General features: G+C 36.8%; 1 protein-coding gene across 22 annotated transcripts in view; it reads right to left on the reverse strand.

Moving 5' to 3' along the window:
• Positions 1-1,493: 1,493 nt before the first annotated feature.
• CLOCK (clock circadian regulator) overlaps positions 1,494-16,126 on the reverse strand; it is a 66,553-nt gene continuing 51,920 nt past the window's right edge. For 21 of the 22 annotated variants that reach the window (XM_074822579.1, XM_074822589.1, XM_074822582.1 and 18 more), the window contains 9 exons: positions 16,048-16,123; positions 14,972-15,113; positions 14,478-14,578; positions 13,863-13,952; positions 12,784-12,942; positions 11,057-11,263; positions 9,578-9,786; positions 9,028-9,292; positions 1,494-7,053 (listed from right to left, as the gene is read on the reverse strand). In XM_074822579.1, coding sequence (XP_074678680.1) covers positions 6,871-7,053; positions 9,028-9,292; positions 9,578-9,786; positions 11,057-11,263; positions 12,784-12,942; positions 13,863-13,952; positions 14,478-14,578; positions 14,972-15,113; positions 16,048-16,123 — 1,432 coding nt within the window. In that variant the 3' untranslated portion in view covers positions 1,494-6,870. The remainder of the gene's footprint in view (positions 7,054-9,027; positions 9,293-9,577; positions 9,787-11,056; positions 11,264-12,783; positions 12,943-13,862; positions 13,953-14,477; positions 14,579-14,971; positions 15,114-16,047; positions 16,124-16,126) is intronic. The other variant, XM_074822591.1, reaches the window with a different exon arrangement.

Below are 16,126 nucleotides of genomic sequence, written 5' to 3' on the forward strand. Positions count from 1 at the left end.
TACTGTATACTAAAAAAAAAAATCTCCAATCTTGAATTAAGAGGATCAGGCAGTTTCATCCTAATATAACACAAATTATCCTTAATTTCCAGAGACATGGAAAAAATGATGTAATGGCACTTGCCATACTGACATGGCATTTCTCCACAGATGACCTCGTACAAGCCTCTGAAGTCAGCACCCTTGGAAAGTTACAGCTACAGGCTTTTGCTAATGTAGATACAGGTTACGTTTAACCTGTAACATTTTTCCATCTATATGTGGCATGTACTATAGATGTGTATTTCTTCTGGATTGTTTAAATTTATTTCCCAAGTGAAAACATAGTTGCCAAAGGGTCTGACAGTGATATAGACCGAATGCTACAAAGAATGCTAGTAAGACTAGCTAGTGGAAATTTTTGTTCTTATTATGTTACCCTCCAACAGCTGAAATGTTCTGGAATTTATATCACTAATGCCTGAGACTCAGAAGTGCAACTAACCTTTGGATTGCTAATCTTTACAAGTACTTAACAGTTGCATTCTTGTATAAGCATGGGTTTTGTTTCTACGTTTGCACGACAGCAAAATGCCATTGAACAGCATTGCTTCAGGTGTGGCAGCAGTTATAATTACAGCTCTTCTTCTTGATAAGTTTATGGAAAAATATATTGATATTTCCAAAGTTCAATTTTAAGAAAACTGATTGTTTGCCACATGCGATTGGTCTTATCACTGGTGGGTGTTGACAGATTTTAACTACAACTACAGCACTTCTATAGCTAATTTTGTTTTGACTCCTGGGCACAGGGGGTTTATGGCATATAGAAGTAATATGCAACTTGGACAAGTATCATTTAATTCCCAGAAGCAAAAGATCAGTCTCTTCACATGGGCATCTAGTGTGATATTACAGAAAGAAAAGAACTGCAGATTTTAAAAATGGCTAAGCATATTTATCATTTTCTCCAAGCATCCAGCTTCAATTACAGGATTTCCTTCCCTCCCACCTTTCCTTGAACATTTAATTAAATTTTGAATTATTAACATTTACACTTTGATCAGTGCAAAAGGATCAGGGAGGAAGGGTTAGATGGCCCTGACAGGTTACATGTTATCACACAACTCTTCAAAGCAAGAGCGGTATGCTCTAAATGAGCTGTGCTCTCAGCTAAATGCAAGCCTCTGCTTCCTTTTTCAGTGGCATAGCTGACATTTCTGATCACCTCTGCTCCTTTAAAAATATTGTTCTTTGACAATTCACCAGCAGAAGGATTACCCTGGGAGGGGAGTTGAAAGAATTAAGAGATGGGTGTTTTGCCCATGCCAAAAAGGGAAGGGCTATGCTCGATGAACCCCTTGGTGTGCATACAAACACTGTGCAGTGCTCCTCCATCGTCTGGAGAGAACAGGGATGGGGCATGTGAAGATACAAAAGTAGTTTTAAGTTGTGCATATTCAAAGAAGTGCTGCATGAGTAAATTCCAAGGCAGTAATGTAAATACACAAATCAAAGGTCTCTAGCCTTTACAGTGGGGCATCAATTTATAAAGAGATACAGAGAGAAGACAAGGAAAAAAAATACAGTATGTGTTTTTACTGAAATCTCACAAGTCATTTGTCCGGGTAGGGGAGAGAGGATAAAATCAACATCAAGCAACTTCTCACAAGTCGGTTCTGTGGGTGGGGGAGAGAGAGTGCTTTTGTTACAGTCGTGGGAAGGGTAAGAGAGAGATTCACTGTGAAACTGGGATAAAACTGACATCAAGCAACTCAGAAAAAAACCTTCTAGAACCTTAGAAGCTACAAAAAGCAAAATTTTAAATGAGTTACATTTATTCAGTTAAAAAATTGACAGTTAGTAATGGTCACATGAACACCAGGGAACTGTATCTACATTTCCTGACGTCAATATGAGCGGCACTAGGGTTTTTCTGTTTGTTTTCTTTTATGTATACAAATCTAATGCCAGTTAAAAAAATACAAAACTGAAACCCAAGACACTGTGAAATCAACACTGCTTAAAAACTCAAAATTCAATCTGATATATTTGAAAATAAATAATTTTTACCTTTCTTGTTAAAAAAAGACAACTCACCAACTGCTTTCAAAGCAGTAACATCTTTAAGACCATTCCCAAAAATGTTTCATAAATAATCACCCATTGATTGTCTATTAATGCAGCATCTCTCAGTCTTAGCTGGGGTCTTTAAATTAGGCCATACAGTATTTTGTTCAGACACAGTGTTTTGTGTTTCCTCCCCCCCCCTCTTTTATTTAGGTACATTTTCTTTGAATATAGCATATCATGCTGGCAAAGTTCATGCAGATGACATAGCATGAAGCATAGCAGAGCTTAAAATCACCTGTTTAAAAACAAAAAAAAAGACAAGGAATGTAGTGTTAAAAATCATGACAGTGAAAAAGCAACTATCCAGTCTCATGGATGACGAAGACAATTTCAAATGTCCTCTCACAGTTGTCTCATCTACTACGATTTGTTTAAATATGTCTTTTTTTAATCCAATTCATTTAATTCTCTTTAACTTTTTCCACCAGGGATAAGTAAAAAAATAAAAGGTTAATTATTAAAACTAGTCTCTTTTCCCTTTTAATCAAAATAACCATTTTTTCCAGCCCTCTGACTGTACATCTTATTTTAATAATGATTTCAAATAAAGAAACTTACGAATCTGACATGTTTGACATCCTCTGATGCCACCACATTTAAAACACTCATAACAATACCTGGGTTAAATCTCTGAAAATATAAATGGTTCTTGAATCAACTTCAACATTTGAAAAAGGCCACATCTTTAAACCTTCAGAACATTTTCACATAAATTGTAATCCTAAGGGACACTTAGAACTACTGAGCAGGCAAAGAAGCCTCCAGATGATTCTCTCTCATAGGCAACTGTGCAACTTAAAAAGTCTCCTTCCAAGGAAGCTATCATCATTAATCCCTTCCCCTGGCCGTATAAAACACAAAGCCAACTGGTTTTAGAAGCCTTTTTAATCTTGCACTTTGAGCCTCAAAGGATCACCATATTAAAGAAACATTTTCCAGAAATGTCTCTCTTTGACAGTTTTATGCATGTTATTCCTTGATGCCCCCCCCCTTTTTAACAGTTTCACTGACTAAAGAAATAAACTGTTTCCAAATAGTCTTTTCAGTAAAGTGCTTGTTATTACTCAAAAAAAAAAAAAAAAGAGAAAGTGCTATTTGAGTCTTAAAAGAATTTCTTTTTCTGTGAAAAACTGCCTGATATAGCTTTATTTTATTCATTTTTACATAAAGCTGAAACGAAACCTATCTCTTGTAAGGATACTGGGTTACTAATTTTGGTGTTTGGCAGTAGGCAAGATGCCCACAGAAGGTGGTGACACTCTGGAACCGTAGTGCAGAAGGTAAACCTTCTAGATGAAATGGAAGGCATATGGAGAGCTCCTACTAGAATCCTTTCATATTTATATACAAATATAATATATATTAAATATAATATAAAAATAGCTATATTCTTTTTCTCTGAAGTAATCCTAGAAGCTTTTCTTCAAATCCTCACCCATTGCGGGCAAACAATGTCTGTCTCCTAAACTCCATGCAACTACCCCATCTTTTTCACTCCATTATGTACCACCAGCCCGTTACTTCATAAATATAATCCTCTCCTTAACAGACTCCTTCCCTTCTGTCAGAGTCATTCTGTAACATTTACACTCCGGAACCTGCAGCATCACAGCATTCATTATCATGCTATTTATTAGGATGTTGCAAATAAGTCTATGACTGTAGTAAATGAGTCGGGCAGAAGCAAAAGGCTGATTAAGAAAGAGGTAATAGCCTGGTCCTCTTCCCACTAAAAATCAAGGACAGTTCAGCAACTGGTTCAGCAACAGGGGAAGCTGCAAACCCTTTAAATATACACTTTTTAGTCACTAGCTGTGAAACAAAGCATCTGCATACTTGCACAGAATCTGGACCAAGTTCTACATACTTGCTTTTGTAAAAAGTTTGCCTGATTCGTGGCAGGAATTTTTCGAACGCGTGCTGTATTTTTCCAGTTTCTTTGAATTTCCCCATCTTCTATACTTTCTCTACTAGCTGGTAGTTCTGTAATTGAATGACCTCTCTCTGAGGTTACAGAAAGCTTCTTGATCAAAGCGTACATTTCTATAGTTCTCTTTCAGCAGCCGTGCTATTGTCATCATCTAATTTCTCCCTCACCTAGTTTAGCCTTTTTACTGACAGACCTATAGCAGCACACCAGAGTATCTGGGAAGGGGGAAATGGGAAGAGACGTTTAAATGAAGCTTTATATAAAAAGCTGCATCATTAACCGTCTGGCTGGTATCTCTATTTTCTGTAATTCTCAGTATAACAGCTTAATAAACCTATTTTACCACTATTCAATAGTTCTAACAGCACTATTAAAGCTCTCCCAGTTTTCTTTTTTAGTGCTATATTATTATTGTAATTGGTTAAAAAAAAATTACCTAACCTATTTTCCATTAAGCAAAAGTACTGATAAGCACAGACCTCTAGTCAACGCAGCTTAATTTAGAAAGAGGTGGAATGGCGTGGTAGGGATAGTAGAGCAAGGCAGGATTTCTTTACAGAGAACTTTGCAGAAGCAGGGTTCTGACAATTATTCTAGCCCAGAGAATGCCAGAAATCCCTTTAAAGAAGGGGAAGTGTTCCTTGCTATGTTTGGTATTGGCTCCTTGCTCCAGGTTGCAAGAGGCTTCTTGGAGCAGAAAGCAATCTGATTCTCTTTGGTACTGTTTATCATGCTCTCCTTCCTTGTTCACTACTCTGCTTTTTGGTGTTGAACTCTTGCTTTATAACTGGGGAATAAGAAAGATCTAATGGTGGGACACGTGCAGAGGCAAAGGCTAGCCTCAAAACGTAACCAACTGTATCCAATGCTTGGCTAAACTGGTATTACCTTCCTGTGGGTTTGGTTCATCCAGTAATACAATCAAACTGCTTCATAGTACAAAATAGTCCATCACCATTTAGTTACATTCACTCAACTCCCTCCTCAGTATTCAAGATTTACCCAGCTTTCTCTCCCTAATACTAATTTTAACTGCTTTTACTGTTTTTGTTTTTAATTATCAGATCTATCAGCATTTATTCATTTTCTTCTGAAGTTCTGGTTTCCACAAACTAGTACCCTAAAAACCTACTGAACATTTACTTAAAATAGCACATCTGTTGGAACTTTTTATTTTCTTTATAAAGTGAAGTTGCCTTCTGAAGTCTTAGTTCAGTGATATCTCTTAAATCAATAGCCTGGTAGTGTTAAATGCAATCATGATCTCCCCCAAAACACACTTTAAATGCTACGAAAATGATTAAAAAAAAAATTAAAAAAAGCTCCCCCAAAATCAGCTTACCATTCCTTCTCCTGCAAAAGGAGTTCTGTACTTTTAGATTTTCTGATCTTTTAAGAGTATTACCTTCAAGATCTGAGATTTTAGACTCCTCTGTTTCTGGCTAGTGTTTGAGGGGGAGTACCACTCAAAAATGCTCATGGTCTCAACTCAGACCATTACTAAAATCAACACAATACAGAAATATCTATGAAGTAAATACACAGGTTTGGTTGACAATGTACTAAGACTTCAAAATTGAAAATGGTTACAGATTCAAGACATTGCAATTCAAGATGTTCAACATTATCACCTGAATTAAAATCAAGGCACTATGGGTTTTGTTGTTGTTGTTAAAATGACCCTGAATTAGTTCTGACTAATTTTTGAAGGAGAATAAAAAGATTCCAACATATTTTAACAAGTTACAATTCTTACCACAGAGAAAGTGGTTAAAAAGTGCCCAAAAGGTTATTAAATGTAAATATATTTTTGTGCAAATTACTCCTATAACTGAAACATTCTTGAAAATTACTGTCTTTTTTTTTTTTTAAACCTTTTACATAAATATTTCCAACTATGAACTATATCAAAAGATAGCTCTGGGGAATAAAATTCCAAACCATCTGCAAGAAAGCAGTGCAAATTCCTATTTTTCAAATAAAATGATGAATTAATTATGAAATGATGGATGATATTTATGAATCTGAATGTCCTGAACCCTGATGCATGATCACCAGTTCAAACAGTTTCATCAATAATTTAACCTCGAGAAGTCAACTAACCAACACACTATACCTCACCGAACAAACCCTGACATCACAGACAAAGCACAAACAAGAGACTTGTGCCCACATTACGGGTGAAAATAATGATGCATCATGTTGTAAACAAAAGGGTAGAACAGAGGAAAACATTAGTCTGAGTATGGCGTGAGAATTTAGGGAAACATATTCAAACCTACAAATAACAGATTACATTTTCATGCATCATATAAAATATTTTGCTCTTTCTCCTTTTATGCAGACATATACACAATATTTTACAGCATCTGTACAACAGAGAACTGGATTTCACACAACATTTTCAAAATATTTACTGTCCCATAATCATCTGAAAAAAATTAGATGGTTTTTGGACTATATTCCTGGCATTTTTTTTTCTGCTAATTCAAACAATTGCTCCATGTCCATTTTAATACTTTAAAAATGTACAGGATTGATAAAAATACCAATATTTTCAGCATTTCAGTCACATTTTGCGATTTCACCTGGACAAATTAACACATGGCAGCAAATCCTTTAGAACACAGAAACTGGGGCAACTATCAAAGTTGGCCATGTCCCCAATCATCATCTTGTGGCTTTTCTTAACAGATTCCAGAAGTTAGAAGTAGATCTCAACACCATGTTAGAAAGCCCTCGTACTGCTACCTCTGTAGCCTCAGTGCAACTGCTTGTGGAGCAGCTCCCTCCTTGTAGTTTGCTTCAAAAAGAGGCAGAGCCCCACACTATTGCGGCTGAACTTTGGAAGGATCAGACATCTTGTCAGTTCTGTGTCGCGCAAGTTGCTGCTGCTGCTGCTGAGACTGATGCTGCTGGTGGTGGGACTGAGTAAAAGTGCTTTGTTGTAGTGGGAAAGCAGCAGAGAGGATAAGCTGAGCTGACTGATTTCCATGAAGTAACCTGGATGTCTAAAACATGGAAATAGAAAAAGTTTGTTTTTCCTGCTGTACTGAGAAACATAGGCCTAGCTGCTTTTTAACTTTTCATAAGGGTTCAATCAAAATAAACTTTTGATTTGGTTGTTTAAGCTGAGCAAACAATGCAAAGATTAGTTCATCCTAATAAAGTTAATTAGAGCATCTGACCAATTAATAAAGCAGCTGTGACTGGTCTTCGTAATTTCCTGTGACAGTGGGTAGGAACACATGGCAGCTTGTCTCCATTTCAAACCACAAGAGCATAACAGGGCTTAAGAATCTATTTGAACAAGTGCAGGTGGCTGTCATTGCAGTCAAATGAAAAAACAGTGCATGGCTTGGCACAGACCACATTTATCCCCTCCAGCCAAAACGAACATTCAAAGAAAGTGTCGCATTTGCAGACCCAAACATCCACTTTGAAGGAGATTTACTACTGCTGGAAATAGTACTTAGTTTTAATATTAATCTTCTTAGAACCAAAAGATGATGGTTACTGAAGAAAAGCAACGAAGAATGGATATAAATGCACTTGGACATCTCAATCCTGAAACTCGTTCTGCAGCAGAGAGTAAACTACAGCGACTGCTGCACCTGCAGAATCAGCCTGTAAGAAGCTCCAGTGACCAAAGGCAGGAAAAGCACTTTTTGCCCTTTTTAAAGAGCATTTGCTTCACTTCAAATTCTAGCACTGTAATAATTTGTATTAAAAATACTAAACTTTTGCCTAGAAAGAAATTCTAGGACAGGAACAGACCTTTGGAGATCATCATCTTTTACAAAGCTTCTGTTTCACCAGAATTAAGCCAAAATTGTACAAACTTTTAAATTTAGAAACAGAGATACAGACACTACCAACGTGCTAAACAGCACTGTTGTTACAGCATTTATCTGACTTGTCAAGGAACACATTCAAATCTGCGCTCTGGTTTGATTCAGTTCAAGAGTCTCCCGCTACATGAATGAGTGCTGAAATTCAAATCGCTAGGTATTAGTCAGCTCTCTTTTTGAGAGTCAGCTTGCAGCTGAAAAGCCTTTGCCTGATGCATGACTGAAATCGGTATGTTTCCATGAAAGGTCTTTTCAACAAGGCAATATTTTCTGTCAACGACCTAGTGAAAGAAAATTTTACTCAGCCCTAAACAGAACTGTAACCATTCCTTGTGCATATAGATGTAGGTTAAGCCTCCAATTACCTACTGCATTTGTATATATTCCACCTATGCACAGGATCCCAAATTTAGTGTGAATGGAAGACCACACATAGTAAGAAATACTTGCAAAATAAGGACTTTTAATTATGTATACTCTTAAAGAGTAAAAAAATAAATAAATTGACATTTCCAGAGTAGTTAAAGAATGTTAAGAATGTGCACAAACTACATCGTGACAGTTACACAGAATTTATCTTTCTTTAGAGAAGGCAACATCAGAGGCCAAATTAAGACTTTTTTTAACCCATGTCTTCTTGGAGGCACTTCCTCTCTACTGTTCTAGCTACCACTACATCGCCCTCACGAACATCACCTGCTCAGTGAGCTATGTGCCAGTGATTAACTGGCATCAAGTGGCAACAGATCTCCTCATCAATTCTTTCTATCTTCTGGTTCTTTTCGAGATTTCCTATCTCTAAACTCCTTGGGTTTTGCCTTCCTTCTCTTTTGATCCAATCTCTCTTCTCTCTCCACTAAAACAAAGTTCTTCTCTACTCTCTGCTTACAAGGTTACTTGCTGTAGCCTAGACAGATGTTCATGCCTCATGTTATGGGGCCATGTCTTGCTTTGGTCTGCATGCTGCTTTCCAGCCCAACCAACTCTGTTTGAGATCATCTCTCATACCTCTTGCATTAATATGTGAATGCAAAGAAAATGCAAGCTGTTTTTTCAGATAAAGCACCCCTAGGATAAGCTAGCAATGCTGAAAGTGTCAGGACTTTGAAAAATTTTTAGAGAATGCTGCATTACCTGTAGGAACTGCTGGGGGTGCTGGGTCAGCTGCGGCTGAGCTGGTTGCTGAACGGTGGTGAGCTGCTGCTGCTGGTCTTGCTGACTTTGCTGCTGCTGCTGCTGTTGCGTTATTGACAAAGTCTGTGGCTGCTGCTGTTGGGCAGCAAAAGTGGGATATGCTGTCACCACCTGTCCCATAAACATTGTACTTGGTACCATTACTGCTCCACATGCTACTGGGGCTGTGACAAGTTTTGTTACAAGTTGCTGACCTTGAGAAAATCTGTTGATAGAAAAAGACATTTGGAGTCTCTTCAGAAAAAAAAAAAATCAAGCATCATGTGCACTTGAGAAATGCAGGTTTGTCAGGTTCATACTTTGCTTTAACAACATGGGTTTTGGTAAGCCTGTGAACATGTTATTTTGGGCAAAGTTTAGTTTAACAGTTGCATCCATATATAGTTAAATAATAAATGAGGTGATTTTTTAGCGCTAGTTTACCTCCTTTTGTAGCTATGTAAGCCTATCATTACAGCAAGTCATCTGAGTATTGGTCTTGAAGATTTACCTGATTTGTCTATCCTGTGTAAAAGTGGTTACTGCAGCAGCATTCTGGTTATTGTTCTGTGGTAAGCTAGAAGGAACCTGGACCACGTTTCCTGTTGTTGGCTGAGAAATCACCATAGTGTTATACAAAGGTGCCGAGACTGTGTTCTGTGACTGACTGGCAAGAGAAGACTGTTGACTGTGTCCACTAAGTACATTTTGTTGATTATGCTGAAAAGAAAAAATATTTTATGAGATAGTAATTTGAAAACAGCCAGGTACTACGGCTGTCCTCCTCATTTTTATTGCCCATACTTCACAACTGCCCATGTTTTTCTATTACAAATGAATTCTTAATTTAAGGTACAGAGATATTTCTACTGACTGAGGATTTGGAGGTGGGACTGGCCCTTGGACATCTGAAAATCTCTTAGATTAACCACTTCTCCTGTTCAGGTTATTTTTTTCCTGAATTTTTCAGCTACTTGCATACTGTTTGTTTAAGATCCTGTTTTCCACTTCTTTAGCATCTCTGTGCCAGACTTAAGACTAAAGTGCGCACATCACATCAATCAATTTCTTACTTGAAAATTTGGAACTAGCTTACTGCTGAGATGGTAACGCTGTCCACCGCTAGTCTGCCTCTTCACAAATCTCAAAAAGAAAGTATGGAATTTGGATAAAGGTACAGAGGAGGGTGACCACAGAGATCGGAGGCATAAGGAGCCTTTATACACAAAATGGTCAAACCCATCAGAAGTGTTCAGCTTGAAGAACAGGCTTCTGTGGGGATACACGTGACAGGGGACTTTGAAATCATGTATGACTGAGAAGATGAAAAGTGAATAGCTGCTCAATGTGTTTCCAACTATATGAGCTGAGTGACAAGTTTAAGAAACAAACATAATCACATTTCACAGACAGTAAAGCTGCAAAATTCCCTATGAGATACTGTGGATTTCAAAAGTTTACATGGAATCGAAAGAAACTAAGTAAACTTGTAGAAGAAAAAGGCTATTACATTACAGATGTCATACCTATGGCATCTGACTGAAATTGCTGAAGAGCAGAAAAATCAACTGCAGAAGCATCAACATATGCCTGTCCGGTTCCTATGCTTTTCTAGTTATTTGCTGTCTGGACACTGGGTTTCAAACTCACCTAGTACAAATCTCATGTTATGTGTTCTGTCAACAGAAAATTCATAGACATTCAAAAAAAAGGCAAGCTAAAAGTTTTCTTGATATTTGTCTTTCAAAAACCCTACTTGTTATTAATTATTTACATGCCTGAGTCTTACAATAAAAACAAGATCTGAAATTGCATGATCAAGAACATTGCATTTCAACTGTAAAACCTGGAACATGAAGAAATTAATATGACTCAAAGAATGTTGTTCAAAAAAAATTTGTGAGGGGGATGTCACAGAAGCTATTGTTGTGTTTCAGCTACGGTTTTGAGCATATATTCTATCCAGCAAAATCAATAATGAGAATTTCACCTGTGTTGCAGTAGTCTGCAAAGGCTGTTGCTGTACCATGTGTGGAGCACTTATATGGCCTGTGTTCATCCCACTTTGAGTCTGATTAGTCTGAACAACTTGACCTTGCATGTTTATTGGAGTAAGCTGCTGAACATTTGAAGAATTTCCAGAAGCAAGCTGCACAGAACCAAAGTTGAGTCCAGAAGTTGACTGCTGCAAGAACATCTTAAAAAAAATTCCACAAGTTAGCTTTTAAGAAAAATCTGTTAACTGTTCAAGAATGTTTTAGAGAAACTAAACTTAATTATTTTAAATCAATATAAGATAAAGTTTCATCTTAGTTATTAGAAGTGCTGAAACAGCATTGCAACCACCAAGAGCAAAAGGCCCAACTCCCATATAGGGTCAGTGTTCAGAGATGCTACTGTAACTGATAAGAATCAGAATCCTGATTTCTAGAGCCATAAACATTAAGGTTTAATATTTGTTCTTAAAGAAAAAGTACTATTTAGATACTAACTTGTAATGTAGTCTACAACTGTCTAAAGACAAAACGTATTTGAGATCACACTTCTATTTGTAGGATCTCCAGCAGTGAAACTAACTCAAACGAAGAAAATCTCAGAATCAATAGATCCAGGCATAGCACCAAGAACGTAATCTTCCTTGGCAACCGAGAAATCACAATGACTATATTGAACTTTCCAACATTTTTGCAATAAACTGAATTCAGCACAAACATATTTGAGTTTTTACAAAAAGTTAGGCCCAAGATTACAGGACAGGGTAATAAGGTAGAATGTGCAGATATTTTGCCCTGTTTCCACAGTCCTGAATGAGGTCCCTCCACAGTGCATGGGAAGAGAACTGTGAATCTCTCCTTTTGAGGCAGTCTACTGCTGGCAGGCTTATGCTAGACATGATAAAACACTGAAAATGGCACATGCCAGAAACTCCTACTCTTCCAACAGAATTTAAGTAACATACTCAATACTTCCAGGAAGTATTTTTTCCTACTCTTTATTCACAATCCACACCAGAAACATTTAGATTATTTCCTTAACGTCTTTTTTAGTTTTGCGTGGGGTTTTTTTTGTTTGTTTGTTTTTTTAACTAGAAAAAACGAATAGGGTCATTCTTTTCTTCCAGAGATAGCTGCTGAAAAAAGAATGAAAAAATTAGAAAAAATTATACTGGTTAAAATACAGAAATCAGGTAGTCACTGCTAGACTGAGTAATGCATCCTCTAGACTTCTCATCTTTCTGGCTCAGTAACTACTCCAGAATACTATGCAAAGTAGAACCACTTCACCAGGAGGGTGTGTAGGAAGACCACAGCCTCATAGCTAGGACAGTTTAAGGAACAAAAGGTATGAATTTGACGCCCTCAAGCTAAAAGAGGAAATAAATGCTTATCGTGCACATTTTGGATTAATATTCTAATGCAAAACTTTGCAAGAAGTAACAACCATTGCATCCTTTTATATTTAGGTTTAGGCATAAGCTAGGCTCGCGCTTCACAACACTGAAAAGATATGCTGGGGCACTTCCAGATACATTCAGAAGCAAAATGGCAGGTACCTTGGGAACAGTAGCTTCGGATGCTATGGATTTTAGGCACATTAGGTCCAGATGGCAGCTGACAGGGGGTAGGGAGGATCACCTTGTGGAATTAAGTGCCCAAGTCTCATTTTAGATGTCTAAATTCTCCACAAATCAAACCTGTAAGAGTTACACTGACTTACCTGGAGTCCTTGACCATGGACAATTTGAAGCTGCTCTTGAATCTTACGCAACTCTTCCTGCTGCCGATGAATATTTGCCTCTATCATGCGTGTTCTTTGCTCTAGCTGGTCCTTTAGATGCTGCATAGCTCCTAATTGAGCTGAAAACTGAAACACAGGCTGTAGTGCAATGAGTAAATTAAAAGCTGAGCAAAAATAATGACATTTTATTTACAAGCAGTAAATACACTCCTCCACAGTAGCAAAGAAATCAAGCACTTTTTAAACTGCTAATAATCATAATCCGAGGACAAATTAATTAGTATGAAAATGTCACAGAACTCACATATAATTGATGTCACATTTAATTGATGCATCAGAATTGGTGAACTAAAAAGAAAAAAATCCATAGCAAAAGAAATTGACTGGTATCTGAATCACCAAGACTCTATAAAAAGCCTTAGTAATTTACATGGTACTGCAGATGTTAAAGTTCTCTCAGGTTAAAAATTAGAATTATACCAGTTTACCAAAAAAAAAAATCACCCAGAGCTAAAACATATAAAAATGACTTGGGAATACCCTCAGTCACAAACTGTTGAAGGCTGAGCCCACAGAGAAGCTATGTTTGGCACTTCTATTCTTCCCTAGACATCTGCTATGGGCCACAAGTCAATATAACCTCTTGATACTTATATCCTATCTACAGGACATAGACCTTCGGTTGAACCTGATACCACTGTTCTTATTTCACAAAAGTGTTTCATAGACTAAGTTGCTTTGTGCTACAAGCATATGTGTGGAAAGTTACCAGCATAGTTGATGGATTTTTAAATTCATGTCCTAAAATATTTTACCTTAAATTGTGTTTATATCTACGTTTCTAATGGCCAAAGCTTAAAACTATATCCACACAAATAATGGGAAGAAAAAAAAATAAAGGAAAAGTGTCAAATTTGGGGAATTTGATCACTTCAAGAAAGTAATGCTAAAGGTGACTTTGGCACCAAAGAACACAATTTCCGAAACAGGAATTAACCTTTCATTCAGAACAAGACTGTTTAAAAAAATAAAATACAATAAACCAACTTAATCCATACCTGGGACATGCCAGACTGGAGCTGTAAAGTTGCCGGCTGAGACATCGTTGGCTGTGCTACTGGTTGTCCAAGAGACTGGGAGCTTAAAGACTAGGATTTAAAAAATTGTTCCATAACTGGAAGAGAATGAACTTCATACTTGACATGAAATATTTCTTTACATAAAATGCCAATTCCAAAATAGCATCATATGAACATATGATAAAAACAAGTAAGTGTTTCCTGAAATATTTAACCTTAAGTATTGGAGAATTAAGAACACAAGAGCAATTGATAATATACATTTTATATAGATATATATATATGTATATAATTGCTTATAAACATACATATATTAAAAATGCAGTATCACAGAAAGAAGTTATGTGTGAGTGAAAGCAGAGATTCATACACAATCTTGCAAACCCTAATGTTTAATTATTGCATTCTCTTAAAATGTCATACACTGAAGTTGCACATTGATGATACAATTCTGATAGTCATGTATTTCAAGTGAAACTGTTACAGTTTAAATGTGTTTTCAGAAGAAATAAAACAAAGGTTATATGGATTTAATAATATCTTTTAAAGGTGAATGACACTGATTAAGTACAAAATTCTTCTCTGAAGAGTTACCTGACTACTCAGAGATGATCTTCTTTGTGCAGTCTTTTCATGACCAGATAAGCTTTGCCTTGGAGGAGTGCTAGTGTCCACCGTCATTTTAGTTGGTGTTGCTGACAATGTTCAGAATTACAACAGAAAGAGACATGTTAATAGTAATCTCGATTCTGCAATACAATAACCAAATCATAGGAAGCTTTTAATGTATAAAAAAAAGCTTAAGGCTAGGACTTGTTTTTTTACCCTGACTATCCAACAATAAAGCAATCTGATGGACTGAAACAGGGTGTTCTAGGGTCTGCTAGTGTACTTTTAGAAGTAGAATTCACTAAACAACCTCTGAAAATCTGAGTGGTCAGCAGATCTCTGAACCATCAAAAAGGACGTTTTCATTTGCACACTTCATAAAATTTGATTAACTGCTAGTTATGCATTTAATTAAAGTAAGTAAAGTAGAGAAAGCCTTCACTAGGAAGGCAATTATATTTTCAACAGTTGGTGCTTACATGAATGATCTGATACTGCAGTATGTGAAGATTTTCTTGAACTCCTGGAGGAAGCAGAAGGTGTGGGGCTGGTATCAAACCTTTCCAGTGCTTCTTTCAGACTTACTGTGTTTATGTGATTATCAGACCCAGAGTCCTGATTCTGAAGGGACACACACAAACAATTATTTTATCTGATTCAGTACACAGTGTATATTTCTGTTAGTAAATATCTAAGACCATGCTGCTAATCAACCCTGTTGTACAGGTGACTGCAGAAGTAGTGGCCTGTTTGATATCTGTAAGCTCAGTTTCCATTTGCGGCTTTTATCCTTGGAAAAGAAACCAAACCAAAGCCATATAAGCCTAGAAACCAAAATGCATGCAGGTATAGGCCACAAACTCACTGCTGAGCTGACCTCCTTCTCTAGCAACTCAATTCACTCTGAACACCAGTGTAATGAGTCAACTGCTTATTCTTTTGAGAAAGCATGAGTTAATTCCACTAGAAGGAGCACTGTCAGATGAAACTTGCTGAACTGTCAAGGGAAAACATTTCTGAACTGCCAGGGGAAAACACAACATAGCATCTGCACAGGTTGGCTTATCTAAGACTCACTGAGCTTCCAAGGACATTAATTCAAAATTAAGTTTGTATACTTCTAAGAAGTGGGACTGAGTCACACAATGGAACAGACTGTGCTTTCATCTTGTGAATTTTCTTTAAGTCATTTTTGTGTGTTGACCTTGTTTTTTCAGATTATGGGTGCTTCCAGTAAGGAAGAACATTTATTTATGAATCAAACTCTGCAGGAATCAGATCTTAATAAGGACTTACGGATGTTGCTACGTTATAACTACATGCATGTTAACTCCTGAAAAGAGGAGGGTAAGTGTTCAGGGCAGAATACAGTTAAACAAACACCCTTCCTAGACATCTTTGATCATTTTAAATAGTCGTATTATTTAGAGATCAAAATAATTACTACCTTTACTTACTTACTTACAAACCACTGTTTGCTGCTGTGTATTTGCTTACATATTATTTTTAGTATGAAATAAAGAAGAGGTAAAATAAAACTGTAGAAGACACTCACTTTATCTGCTGTTAACTCTGGAAGAGACTCCTCAATACCAAGTTCTCGTCGTCTTTCTGCCCTAACTTCTGCGTAACTA

This window comes from Strix aluco, chromosome 4, assembly GCF_031877795.1.
Source record: "Strix aluco isolate bStrAlu1 chromosome 4, bStrAlu1.hap1, whole genome shotgun sequence".
Lineage (NCBI taxonomy): Eukaryota > Metazoa > Chordata > Aves > Strigiformes > Strigidae > Strix > Strix aluco.